Source organism: Macaca mulatta, chromosome 1, assembly GCF_049350105.2.
Source record: "Macaca mulatta isolate MMU2019108-1 chromosome 1, T2T-MMU8v2.0, whole genome shotgun sequence".
Lineage (NCBI taxonomy): Eukaryota > Metazoa > Chordata > Mammalia > Primates > Cercopithecidae > Macaca > Macaca mulatta.
In genome coordinates this window covers 5,800,074-5,813,724 of record NC_133406.1, presented here as the reverse complement: position 1 = coordinate 5,813,724, position 13,651 = coordinate 5,800,074, and the positions used below count along the sequence as shown (strand labels likewise).

The 13,651-nt window shown below is 37.4% G+C and overlaps 1 protein-coding gene and 1 non-coding gene across 20 annotated transcripts in view; both read left to right on the top strand.

The window, feature by feature from the left end:
• SDCCAG8 (SHH signaling and ciliogenesis regulator SDCCAG8) overlaps nucleotides 1-13,651 on the top strand; it is a 249,512-nt gene that overhangs the window by 79,682 nt on the left and 156,179 nt on the right. For all 19 annotated transcript variants that reach the window (XR_013415966.1, XR_013415967.1, XR_013415968.1 and 16 more), the window contains 2 exons: nucleotides 4,756-4,890; nucleotides 7,920-8,036. Coding sequence is in view for 13 of the 19 variants with exons in the window: in XM_077998216.1 (XP_077854342.1) it covers nucleotides 4,756-4,890; nucleotides 7,920-8,036 (252 nt within the window). In the remaining 6 variants the exon portion in view is untranslated. The remainder of the gene's footprint in view (nucleotides 1-4,755; nucleotides 4,891-7,919; nucleotides 8,037-13,651) is intronic.
• MIR4677 (microRNA mir-4677) lies at nucleotides 9,892-9,950 on the top strand. Its single transcript, NR_128361.1, has one exon. It is a non-coding gene; the product is annotated as a microRNA mir-4677 (primary transcript).

Below are 13,651 nucleotides of genomic sequence, written 5' to 3'. Positions count from 1 at the left end.
TCTGCAGGCTGAACAGGAAGAATGGCTGGGGAGGCCTCAGGAAACTTATGGTCATGGTGGAAGGGAAGCAGGCATGTCTTCTGTGGTTGGAGCAGGAGGAAGAGAGAGCAAGGGGAGGTGCTACACACTTTTAAACAGCCACATCTTGTAAGAACTCACTATCATGAGAACAGCAAGGGGGAAACCCGCCCCTACGATTCAATCACCTCCTACCAGGCCCCCCCTCCAACAATGGGGACTACAATGTGATGTGAGATTTGGGCTGGGCAGAAGTCGAAACCATATCATTCATGAGTGATCTTGAGCACTTTTTCATATGTTTGTTGGCCATTTGTGTGTCTTCTTTTGAGAAATGTCTGTTCATGTCTTTTGTTCATTTTTTAATGGGGTTGTTTTCTGCTCTTTCAATTGTTTACTTTTTTTTTTTTTTTTTTTTGAGATGGAGTCTCGCTCTGTCGCCCAGGCTGGAGTGCAGTGGCGCGATCTCGGCTCACTGCAAACTCCACCTCCCGGGTTCACACCATTCTCCTGCCTCAGCCTCCCGAGTAGCTGGGACTATAGGCGCCCGCCACCACGCCCGGCTAATTTTTTGTATTTTCGGTAGAGACGGGGTTTCACCGTGTTAGCCAGGATGGTCTCGATCTCCTGACCTCGTGATCCACCTGCCTCGGCCTCCCAAAGTGCTGGGATGACAGGCGTGAGCCACCGCACCCGGCCAATTGTTTACTTTCTTTATGGATTCTGGATATTAGACCTTTGTGTGATACATAATTTGTGACTATTTTCTCCCGTTCTGTAGGTTGTCTGTTTACTCTGTTGATAGTTTCTTTTGCTGTGTAGAAGCTCTTCAGTGTAATTAGGTTCCACTTGTCAATTTGTGGGTTTTGTTGCAATTGCTTTTGAGAAGTTAGTCATCAGTTCTTTCCCAAGGTCCATGTAGGACTGAGTGTTGTATAAGAGAGAATGGTATCAATAGCAAACAGCAAACCTAGCAAACACCAGAATATGGTGAAGGGTAAGAGCCCAGTTTCGTTCTTCTGCATATGGCTAGCCAGCTATCCCAGCACCATTTATTGACTAGGGAATCCTTTCCCCATTGCACATTTTTGTCAAGTTTGTCGAAGATCAGATGGTTGTATGTGTGTGACTTTATTTCTAGGTCTGTATTCAATACCACACATTTCTGAGCTAGAGTCATTGAAGATGCTTTTGTCCCTAGGAAGCCCTGACATTTGTCTCAAGGTCCTGCTCTAAATAAAGATGTGTGAATAAAGAGCTGACAGTGGTCCTAGCACTGAGGTTCCAACTCTCATCAGGAAATGGCAGAAAATGGTTTTGAAGTAAAAGGATTTAGAGTTGAACCCAGCTTGACCTTTCTGTGACCTTGAACAATTCACTTAACCTCTCTAAGTTTCAGAGGAGTAAATGAAGTTAATACATCAAGAATTGATAGAATTAAGTCAGATAATGTTTAGAAAATATCTAATATAATGTCTGACTTACCATGGGCATTTAATAAATTTTAGCTTGTGGCTATTGTTTTAGAGAAAGAGAGAAGGAGCCTTATTGGATAGAATTCTTGGCCCTTCATGTTAGTAAAAGCAGACAGACTTTTATATAAAGCCCAGCTTTACCTTTTACTTATTAGTTTGAATGAACTTGAGCAAGTTACTTAGTTTTCTGGATCTCATTTTTTCAAATAAAATTAATTCGATATAATTCCTTCTCTAGGGGATTTATTTTTTATTTATTTATTAGAGACAGGGTCTCACTGTATCACATAGGCTGGAATGCAGTGGTGTGATCATAGCTCATCATATCTTCCAACTACCTGGCTCAAGCAATCCCCCTGCCTCAGCTTCCTGAGTAGCTAAGACTACAGGCATGTGCCACCGTGCCCGGCTAATTAAAAAATAATTGTAGAAATGGGGTCTCATTATGTTGCCCAGGCTGGTCTTGAATTCCTGGCAGTCCTCCTGCCTCAACCTCCAAAAGCTGTAGGATTCCAAGCATGAGCCACGCTGCCCGGCCTTTCTAAGGGGATTTAAAGAGAGAATGCATATCACACTGCCTGGCACAAGAACATAATGACTAACCAATTAATTATAACATTGTAAGTGCTAGGTAGTTAAAGTTAGTGCTAGAACAAGAACCTCTGCTTTCCTAACAGTAGGAATACTTGTGAAACTTACAGATTTTCTTTCTTTCTGTTTTGTTTTGTTTTTTTTTAATTCCTCCCTTACTTTTCTTTTTTAAAAAAATTCCATTTGTGTGGGAAACTGTAGGAGAACAGATGCCTTCTACCTAGACAGGTTTGAATCATTCCCCATCAACGGTACTTGCTGTGAGTTTGTGTGTTATCTTCATTAATGGTCCTTGGTTGCACTGAGCACTCAGCTTTGTTAGTTCATTCAGTCATTGATCATTTATTTATTGAGCACCCCCTGAGGTCCACACATTTTCTCAATTGCTTTCCTTGACAGTATCCATTGTTAAAATCCTTAATTCTTATCTCTTGCATAGGGAGTAGAGCTTCATACCATGTTCAATACACTAGGGACTGCTCTGCAGAAATTTCCATCAACCTCTCCCAACCTGGGTGTCCTTGTCTCTTCCTTGCCCCTGTCAAAGTTTAAAGGACTTACCTGATGTCAACGTCCTGGACATCCAGCAGTGTTGCAGCTGTGTCTGTGTTACTTCTGGCTCTGCAACAGATGTGGATGGAGAAGCTCCTGCCGTGTAATGTTGACTTCCAGATGGTGGGCGTGGGGAAAAAGAAGGTGTGACAACAGGAGGGGAGACCTCAGAAAGTGCGCGACAGGAGGTAGCAGACAGGTAGTGGGCAAAGTAAGGAAATGACGGGTGGCAGAGGGAGGAATCCTAAGGAACGGGAGAGATTTGTGACATGCCTTAGAAGAGAAATTGACTAGAATTTATAATTAGCAAAATAAAAGTATATTTACTTCAAAAACCATACGATGTTAAGATGTTTACCGTCAGTTATATATGTCCACATAAATAAGTAAAATATGATTTTTAGTAGCTGGTAATTGAAGTTTGTTGCTGTCATATGGTTCCAGAAAAGCTATAATTACACATTCATGATATGTGTACTCGTGAACTCAAAATTTTAAATTAAGAAATTAAATTGATATTTTTGATTTGTTATATTTAACTTCTTTTCAACCTTAGGTTTATATTGTAATGTGCTCAAGAATATTTTTTTAGTTTGTTATTAGTAAAACTAATTGTATGTGAAAATTAGATTTGTAGACAATCCTTTGATGATAGGGACATCTAAACAACCATAAGTCAAATATACAATTCTCCACTACCTTCAGAAAAGTTAATTAATATATCTGCCTAAATTATTTTCATAGGGTAAACTTTAGCTAGTTCTGTAGTTCAAAGGCAGACACCTGTCTTTCTTTGATTGATCTAAGGGTCTTAATTTACTACAACTTTGGTTCAATGTTGATTTTTATTTTTATCATAGAATTTTAGTAATTGATTTAAGTTATAAAACTGAATTCACACCCATGTCAGCATACAATGGTGAATTTCAAACATCATTATTTAAAATGTGGGACCAGTTCTTGTTTTAACAGATAAAAATTGATAGATATTCCTATATATTTTGCTGCTTCTACGTTTTAAAAACTGCCAGTACAGTAAGAAATTAAGAGCCTAGAAGAGCGACTTCCTGGAAAAGAACAAAACGTAATTGGAAACCAAAAGCTATAAAAGATAAATCTAAGATCTAGAAAGCATTTCTAATCTTGAGAAGAAAAACTGAGAACCTAATATCCATGGAGTCCATTGGAAAGCCATTTATTCTAATAATTTATTCATCAAATATTCGGTACCTCTTGAGGAACTTCTACTCTAATGAAGAAGCAGACAACTAAAAACAGTGGGATGAGTACTGTGGTCGAGGTACACAGAGGTCGTGGTGTGACGGAGGTATATATACTGAGATTGTAGGAGCACATGCCATAGTGATATTCCAAATATTAATCTCTACAGTGTGGGAAATAGTGAGAGTGGACACAGGCTACAAACAACAGGCATGACTGTCCCAGTGCACACTAGCTGAATATCAACCCTGAACATGGGAAGGGTCACCTATTTTGTGCTGGAAACTGGAGTCAAGGAAGACTTCCTAGAGGAGAGGAGATAATGGCTGAGCTGAAACCTATAGGAGAAATGAGGGAGAACTAGATAATAGGGGGTCGGTTGGGATTTTACCAACAAAGGGCACTGCACAGAGCCTTGTCTTTGTTGGTTTTGGGGGAAGGGTAGTGGGACCCACAGCAGACCAGTTGCTCTCTGTAAAGAACTTCCTCCCTAACTCTCCCCATCTGTCCTTTTATACCCTCCATGTGGAAGAAGGGTTTAAGAGTTGTCTGCTTCTGTATCTCCTCTGAATGTATCTGTGGCACGCTGTTTCATAACTTAATTGGGTGTTTGATATCTGTCACCTTAGGGTTTCAACCAACACCTTGATTTTATCACCTTGTTATACATTTTTCAAACTAAGGTTAGAGATCAAGGGGGATGAATAGGAGAGAAGTACATATTTCAGTTCACTGGGCATAGGTGAATAGAGGAAGGAGAAAAATGAACATACCCAATCCACAGAGAAATGGCTCACAGAGCCCAGTGACTATGCTGAGATGCTATTAATTCAAGAAAGTTTTGGTATTTGTTTTGTCAAATGACATTATTGTTTAGGACTTTTATTTTCCCTTACAGATGTTGATCTTGTCTCAGAATATTGCCCAACTGGAGGCCCAGGTGGAAAAGGTTACAAAGGAAAAGATTTCAGCTATTAATCAACTAGAGGAAATTCAAAGCCAGCTTGCTTCTCGGGAAATGGATGTCACAAAGGTACAGAAAGAGATTTTAGTGTAATTGTTACTTAAGGAAATATTTTCTTTGAAAAATGTTTTCCTAATGTACAAAGCTCTTACTGTTATCAGGAGGAAGTTTGGAGTAGAAAAGTTTTGTGATTTCAAGAATAATAAAAGGCCACCTAACAGTTACTCAGCAAACATTCAGTTACTGTATGCAGCCCCTTAATGGGTATTGCATGTACAAGGATGAATTAGACACACGTCACGGCCTTGAAGAGCTTAAGGGTTGAGTGGCGGAGACAGACTTACAAATAAATAAGAGTTATATTACTTCAATTATTGAATATTTGATAAATCTCATTTTTCTAAATTAATTAGCAGTGCCTTGTTTTTACCATAGATAGCATAGGGTTGGTGTTTACAATAATTGCCAAAGACATATATTTACAACTTAAAAGGTGTGCTTGACATAAAAAATCTTCCACTTCCTACTCCTTTTCAGACTTGGTCATTAAAATAAAGATTCTAATACTACATGATCTTATTGTATTGGTGCTTAAATTTATACTTGAAAATACTACATTGTCTGTGCTATGGGCGTCACTGGTTCGTGAATCAAGAACTAAAATGTTTAATGGTCTTTACTGGCAATGATTAAGATACATATTGTAAGAAATACTAGTAGTCCATCTAGATTTCAATAGTTAATTGCTTTAAAACAAAGAAACTAATAAAATCAATTTATTTTTTACCACTAAATATATAGATAATTTGCTTAAAATACTCCTTCCATGTTGCCTTTTATTCCTCAATGTATTTTCCAAAATTTTGACATATTTGTAATGCCATTGTTGCTCTGTAATTCAGTAATTAAAATTAATTTTAACATATATTAGGAAAGGGAGCCATTTTCCCCTTTTTCTTGAGTTTCTAGAATTCTCCATTTGCTTTTTAAAATTCCTATTAGCTAATGTACAAGTGTAAGAAGCTCAAATTTTTGTGTGGAGATAGGGTGGAAGTGAAGGAATTAGTTCAGAAGGATGGGAGTGCTTAACCTAGATTTACAGGTGAAAGCTACGCTGAGACAGTTTTCAGTTGTTAATAGAGAGGCAGCTTTCTGTTGAAATCCGTACAGCAGAGAGAGAGTTCTCTGTCTCAAGAACTAGCTGAAAGGACATATGAGTGCATCAGAAGAGTGATTAGACTAAATCGCCTTGAAGTTGCTTCCAACGTGGAGATAATGTAGTTCTGGTTCAATTTAATGTGCTAATTTATTTGAAAAAGAATTTCAGTGTTGTGGATAAACGTAGCAAATGCTGAACTGAAAGTAGTAAAGCAGGGAACCGTAGGAGTAAAATGAAGGGATAAAATAATTTTAAATGTAACCTGATGCTTAAACAGTTTTTACCTAACAAGTTTGTATTGGTGTTGGGTTTTAAACATCATGGTTGTATAATCATTATCTTCTGACATTATCAATTCAGGGTTTTATTCCATTTTATTCATAGAAATAAATAGTAATAGTGAACAAATGGGAAAGAAAATAAAATATGGCTCCTCTCATTTTTTTTCCTGTCACTCTGAATTTGTAATTTTTATTTAGGTTTAAAATGAATAGTTTTTATAAATTTATAATTTTTGAAATGGGAAGAATAAACTCTCGTACACTGAAGGCATTTGAACTTTCAACAGAATTTTTAATAAGTTCGTTATTGTTCTAGCTTTCTGAGGGCCACTGGGGAGAAGCCTGTTGACTTTTTCTTCTGTCTTGTCACCATAGCTTTTAAACGTAGATTATTTTTAAAGTTACTTTTTAGGTTCTGTTTTGTTTATTTGGAGACAGGATCTTGTTGTATTGCGCAGGCTGAAGTGCAGTAGCTATTCACAGACACTAGCACAGTACATCGCAGTCCTGAGCTCCTGGGCTCAAGCCATCCCTCCGCCTCAGCCTCCAGAGGAACTGGGACTACAGGCATGCGCCACTATGCCCAGCTTAAATGCATATAGGTTTTATACCTTAGTCTGTTCTGATACCTCAGTAATGATGAAACTGATTTCTAAAGTTTCCAAAATCGTTATTTTTGGAGAAATACCAAATACTTGAAAAGTTTCAAGAAAGCATAACCATGAGATAATATATTAAGAGCCATATATTTGTAAATTAGAAGCCAGCTTAGCTGACTTCTACATTCACTGAACTTTCCATAGGTTCTCAGTTCTCTCAAAAGGCCCATAATCTGCTTGTTTAGATTTATCTGCTAATAACACCTTTCAAATATATTTCCGTGTCTGTAGCAGCCCTAGATTGGAAAAAATAAATAAAACAAAGTTCTTAGTGTTAAGTATAGAGGATGATACGCAACACTTTTAAGATACTATGTATGTTCATTATTGATGCTATATTACAATTATTTCCTTTTATATTGAATGTTACAGTCGTAAGTGCATAGTCTGCTTAGTTCCAGTCTATGGCTTTTGCCAGAAAATCTTCCTTAACTTGAATACCTGGCATTGTGTATGATAAGATGACATCTGCAAGCCTTGCAGTCAATAGTGGATACTACAGACCTAAATATCAATAGTATGTCTATCAGCAGACAAAAATTCCTGTATACGTTTCCTTTTAAAGAGCATAACTGATGAAATCTTTAAAAGAAAACTTTGTCATATAGAGTGAATGTTTAACTGTATCAATGTGAATGAATAATAACATAGCTTAACATTTTAACTGCTAACTTTACCTATTTAAGGGTTAGATGATAGTGCATTTTGGTTGATAATATGCAATTGAAACCGTTATATAAAATAATCTTGGGCACATTACTTAAATTCCTTAGTTATGCATTTATTTATCTATAATTTCAAGTTGTTAGAATTAATAATCCCTGGTGTTGCTTCTGAATCTTAACAGTCTACGTTGAGTATTCTAGTAGAAAATGGCATTCTTAGAAAAGTTTTGTTGTATTTTATCCATATGACCTCTAGGGGGCACCAAAGGATCTAATTGCAGGCATTGCCTGGAAGATTCCAGCAGGTAATCATCCAGTTTTTACAATCTAACAGGTGTGTGGAGAAATGCGCTATCAGCTGAATAAAGCCAACATGGAGAAGGATGAGGCAGAAAAGGAGCACAGAGAGTTCAGAGCAAAAACTAACAGGGATCTTGAAATTAAAGATCAGGTAAGAGAGGACACAGCATAATTGCAGCAATTATAGATATGAGTAACATTCTTTCTCAAGTTGATGTTGTTTTATTCCTAAGTTATTTATTTGTATTGTTTCTAACTAATGGGATGATCCAGTTTATACTGTTAGGAGAATTTCTTTTATAGTTGCCTAAAATTATCACCTTTCACATGAAATGGTGAGAATACAACAGCAGGCATACACAATTCCAATCTGACAGGTCATAAATATACATTTGGATATGTGTATCTATTACTTACAAAAGTAAAAAGAAATGTTCTAATGCACAGTTTGAACCTAAAATATACATACATAAAGTTCTTGAAAGATGCCAACTTGAATCCAATTTTAAATGAAAAAGTTTAAAATTCGTAAGATGAGATGAGTTGATATGTAAATATGTCAATCAAATTGATTGTTGGCAGAGTGAAACCAGTTTTAACTGAGATAACCATGAATACGTTTGTTCATGAAGCCTAAATACGGTGACATTAGAAATGTTAGTGGATAAAAGCTGCGTACTTTAATTTCAGTTTGAACAGATGTTTTATGTTATATCTTTATTGAGATGAAGTAGATACTCGAATTTTAGTTGACAACATGGTTAAAGTTTTTAGAGAGGCAGTTCTAATAGGCTGACTTTTGATTTTCTATTTTTGTGTTACAGTACAGGACCTTGAAGGTTTTCATTCTTTATGTTCAATGAAAGCAGGTTGTTTATTCAATGAAAATACTAAGACTGGGTTCTTAGGGTCAATAGTTTAAAATAATTGTTTTAGAATTTAGAAGGACGTTGCTCCAAATAAATTTTTTTCAAATATGTTTCTAGTTCGAGGTTTTTCATCATATTTTCCAACATATTTTCTCTTTTGAGCCAATGAAGTCTTTACAACAAATGACGCAAAGACAATTGGGAAAAGTATTGAAAACAAAAGTGATAATGAAGATTAGTACAAAAAGCTTTTCAAGCTGAAATCCTTAGTACTAAATTAAAATCTTGGCAACCAAAGTAAAATTCTGCATTTGAACCACTATATTTGGTGTTGTGGTAATGGGTTTTAAATTTTCAGAAGACTTTTAATTATTAACATGTGCAAATAATGAAACATTTTATTTCATCCAGTTGGGGGCGTGCCTGATAGTGGAATGGAAAATGCTTTCTATCAGGGACTGAAGGCCTAGGTCTACTGAGTTTATCACAGATAACTTTTCTTTCCTAATATATTGTAATTTTTTTAAAGGAATCATATTGGCATACTTTTGGTCTTTTGTATTATTTGAGAGCATTTTGACAGCATAATATTTTGGACTAACTGGAAAAATACGTCAGGAAAGAGTCTCAGTTATTTAAAATTCCATTATAATTTTCTAGAGGAAAAAAAACCCATCAGGAACAATAAGAGTATAATATCACTTGTAAAGGAATAACTTGTTTAGAAGCATTTGCAATATTAGAAGTATTTGCAGTATTAAATCTCATTTTAATTAATCCGTGATGGTATGGAGGCTAAAGTTGCCGGATTTACAAGGAGCAGTTTTCATTTGTAAACATTTTCTGATAATAGTAGTTTTCTGACAATAGTAGTTTTCATAATGACATTTAGTGGGTTGTTTTTAGATAGAGACTGCCTTTTTAGGAGAGTCACAGCTTTAGGAATAAGACCTCTGAACAGTTACAAGATGTTTGTGATGTGATGTGATGTGATGTGCTTGTTACCGTTTTTTTCCCGACAGAATGTGAGGAAATCTTATAGGTCCTCTTTTAACTATTTTGTATTGAACAGACAGTTTCAGAAAAGAAAGTAGTGGTGTCTCATTCCATGGATGATTTGGAGGAGCAAAGCAGCAATTGTTCTTTGGTCTTTCAGCCATGACCTGACCTTCTGTCTGTGAGACCAAAGAACTACTTTGCTTGGCCACCATCTGCACTCAAGAGAGAAATTTACATTTAACTTTTAAAAGCGGGGCATGTTGAGCATTTATCTGAAATGCCTACAATAATAGAAAGTAGATTAAATGTTGAAGTGTTGTGCATCTTACAATTCCGCATCACAAGCAGGCTATCTGTAGGTTTGCAAACAAGGTGTTCTTCATAAATATAGTCATTTTATTCATGTTTTAGTTCATCTGACCACTTGATACATTTTTTAAGTAGATGGGAAACTGTGAGATTGGAATGTGTGAGAACAAGAGCCTTTTTGATGTATACAAAATAGGGCAAATGGTTGACCACCAAAATAATTTTCCTTGTGACCTGAGCCTTGGCTCTGGCATAATTAGAAGGAAAGGTTAGGAGAGTAACAATGGCAGCCTCTTCCACCCACTTTCTTCTTTTCTTCGTTATATTGTGTCAGGAACCGATGGGCGGGTTATCCTTCCCATCAACTCCTTTGTATCTCTTCAGCTTAGATAATTCCTGTCAGCCTCAGAGGATGCTTCTTGCACCAGAAAAAAAAAGGCATTTGGTATGAAGGAGAATGTGAAATATGCACTGTGATTTTTATTAGAAAATTTTTTAGGCAATGGTTATACACACACTCGATCAGGGGAATTTAAAAGCATATATGAGGGTACAGGGAATATTGTAATGGGTCCTCACATTTCCATCACCTACACTCATCATTTTTCCAATCCTCTTCCACAATCCTATTCCATCTATCTTACTTTTTTTCTCTCCACTTCTGTCCTCATCGTCACCTTCATCTTCTTTGTCGTGTTTTTTCTGTTCCACCTTCTCGTCTTCATCCTCTTCCTCTTTGTTTCTGTCTTCTTCCTCTACCTCTTTTTCTTCTTTTGCAGAAGTATTTTAAATGGATCTCAGACCTTATGTTATTGTACTCATAAATACCCATGTGGATCTATGAAGGATATTTTTACATACTATGTCATTATCATACCTACCAATGTTAACAATACTTCTTTAATATCAAATAACACCCAGCCTATATTCACATTTCTTTGTCTCAAAAATGTTTCTTTTACAGTTGGTTTATTCAAATTAGGAAAACAAGTATGTTTTTGTGTGTTAGAATGATCTGGTGTTACCCTTTTTAATAGGAAATAAACAGAACTCTTAGTAAAATTTCATCTTTCTTTGTTGTTGTCTGTTACATTTTGTACATAATATTTTGTGCTTTATTTTTATAAAATGGCTCATTATCATTCTAAAGAGGCATAAATTAATCCTACAGCAAACTATTTGAAGGAAATGGCTACCACGCGGCATTCCTGATAATCACATCCCAAAAGGAGCTTCCTAGCATCTGAAACCCCAAATTCCTCATTAATTTCAGTGCCTTGTATTTAAGATTTGGAAATGTTGCAGGAAGCGCTAACGTTGCCCAGATGAGCTGACCTGAAATCAGTGATGCATACATAGAGTTTTTTGTCAACTTCCCTTTTGGTAAATGAATCTCAGAAAATGATTCTTTATAGCCCCTAACCTTTGATTAGGACCCAGTGCAAAGTGAAAATACAGGACCCTTTTGTTCAGAAAGCAGGAAAGAAGTGATAGTAAAAAGAACTAAAATATAAAATATTTTCCTTTCTTCTTCAGTCTGTCTGTCCTTGCCCCTCCTCCCTCACCAACCCAGGCTGGACATGCCTCTTTTTATTTGCTATTTGATGTTAGGCTTCTTCAGCATAGGGATGATAGTTATGGGGGAGTGCAGACCCCACAGGTGCCCATGACGGGCTGTGCACATGTGGCCTGTCAGCTTCTGGGTTCTTCTTTTCTCTAGCCACAGGATCTATACTATGTCCCAGCATAGAGCAGGGGCTCATTCTCCCCCGCCCTGCCCCCGCAAGGAAGTCAGACAGGCGACCCCTGAGAGACTGCAGTCTCCATACTGCAACACATTTGCTGTTTGCATCAGGGATGGATAAGAGGCTCTGCACAGAATCCACTGAGTGTGCTGTGGTACTGCCAGCTTGGGGCAGGAATTCTTACCTCCCTGTCCGGCTCTAAGATGCCAGGGATGGGCACACTTGACTCAGTCCTCTCTAAACACACATTCAGGATTCTGCCAGGGGCAAAAGACACAGCAGAACACACACCTCCCCCAGTGACATGCCCTGGTCCCACCCTGGGTGGAGGACCCCACCCCAGCAGCAGGGCAGGGCGGGATAAAGGAAGCTAGAGAGGAGTATATTTCTGAGAGCTGCCTAGGGCTGCACTGAGGCAGTGGAAAGATGAGACCAGATATAGGAGTTCAGTCTCCATTGTTCCATCAGAGTACACCTACAAAACACAATTCTAGGGGGGCAGTGGCTCACACCTGTAATCCCAGCGCTTTGGGAGGCCGAGGTGGGCAGATCACCCGAGGTCGGGAGTTTGAGACCGGCCTGACCAACATGGAGAAACCCTGTCTCTACTAAAAATACAAAAAAAACCCAAAACAAACAAACAAAAAAAACTAGCTGGGCATGATGGTGCATGCCTGTAATCCCAGCTACTCAGGAGGGTGAGGCAGGAGAATCGCTTGAACCTGGAGGCAGAGGTTGCGGTGAGCCGAGATCGTGCCATTGCACTCCAGCCTGGGCAACAAGAGTCAAACTCTGTTTCGGAAAACAAAAACAAAAAAAAACACAATTCTAAGATAAAATTGCTGATAATTTCAAGACATTGACCACAGAGTGTTAAACTAAGTGCCCTTTGAAACAGCACGTGTGACTGCACTGGTCACGTGCCCAAGAAACTGCCATGACCAGGGGGTTGGGCAAATGGAGATTTTGCATACTATTATATGTGTATATACTCCACTTACATATACAGGCACATATGCATATTCAATATGCTAATGTGCCCAGTATTCATAAAAATGTGTTAGCCAACTACAGCTCATAGGTCAAATCTGGCCTACTATCTATGTTACAAATAAAGTTTTATTGGAACTCGGCCATATCTACTCATTTGTATATTGCCTATTGCTACTTCCTGCAATAACAGCAGACTTGAGGAGTTGTGGTAGAGACCATATAGCCCACAAAGCCTGAAATATTTACTGTCTGACCCTTTACAGAAAAAGTTGCCAATCCCTACCTTGAGTATAGAAATACAACTGTATTTTTTAAGTTTCCTCTGAGTTACTAGGATGCTGAGCTTTGAGTTTGAAGACCCATGTGTCTTAAATAATAATAATGGTTTTAGAGTATTTTGCAGTACAACAAATGTGCCACATCTTTGGTCTCTTAAAAATCTAATGGCATTACCAAGTGAGTGTATCACTGATAATCATGGCATTCTCTTATTAGTGTCATATGACTTACTAGGAGCTTGGATGGGAGTGTAAATACAGTATTATTTTATATTTGATATTTACAATTTTGTTTTTAGGTTGGTTCTTATTTTTCTGAGATAAGGCTGATATAGAAAGCTTTTTTTTTTTTTTTTTTACTGGTATTGTATAAATTATAATTTTGGAGTTGTGGCTACTATTTAGTAGAAAACATCAAGTTTGAAATGACTTTAATGGAGCAATCAAAGCAAATATTTAGGGTGGGGTATCTCTACAAAACAAATAGATCCAAAAATTTTGGCCGGAAAAATGAGGGCAAAAAAGGATTTGAGGGTTGCTCATATCTACAGCAGTGATTCAGCACTTGGACAC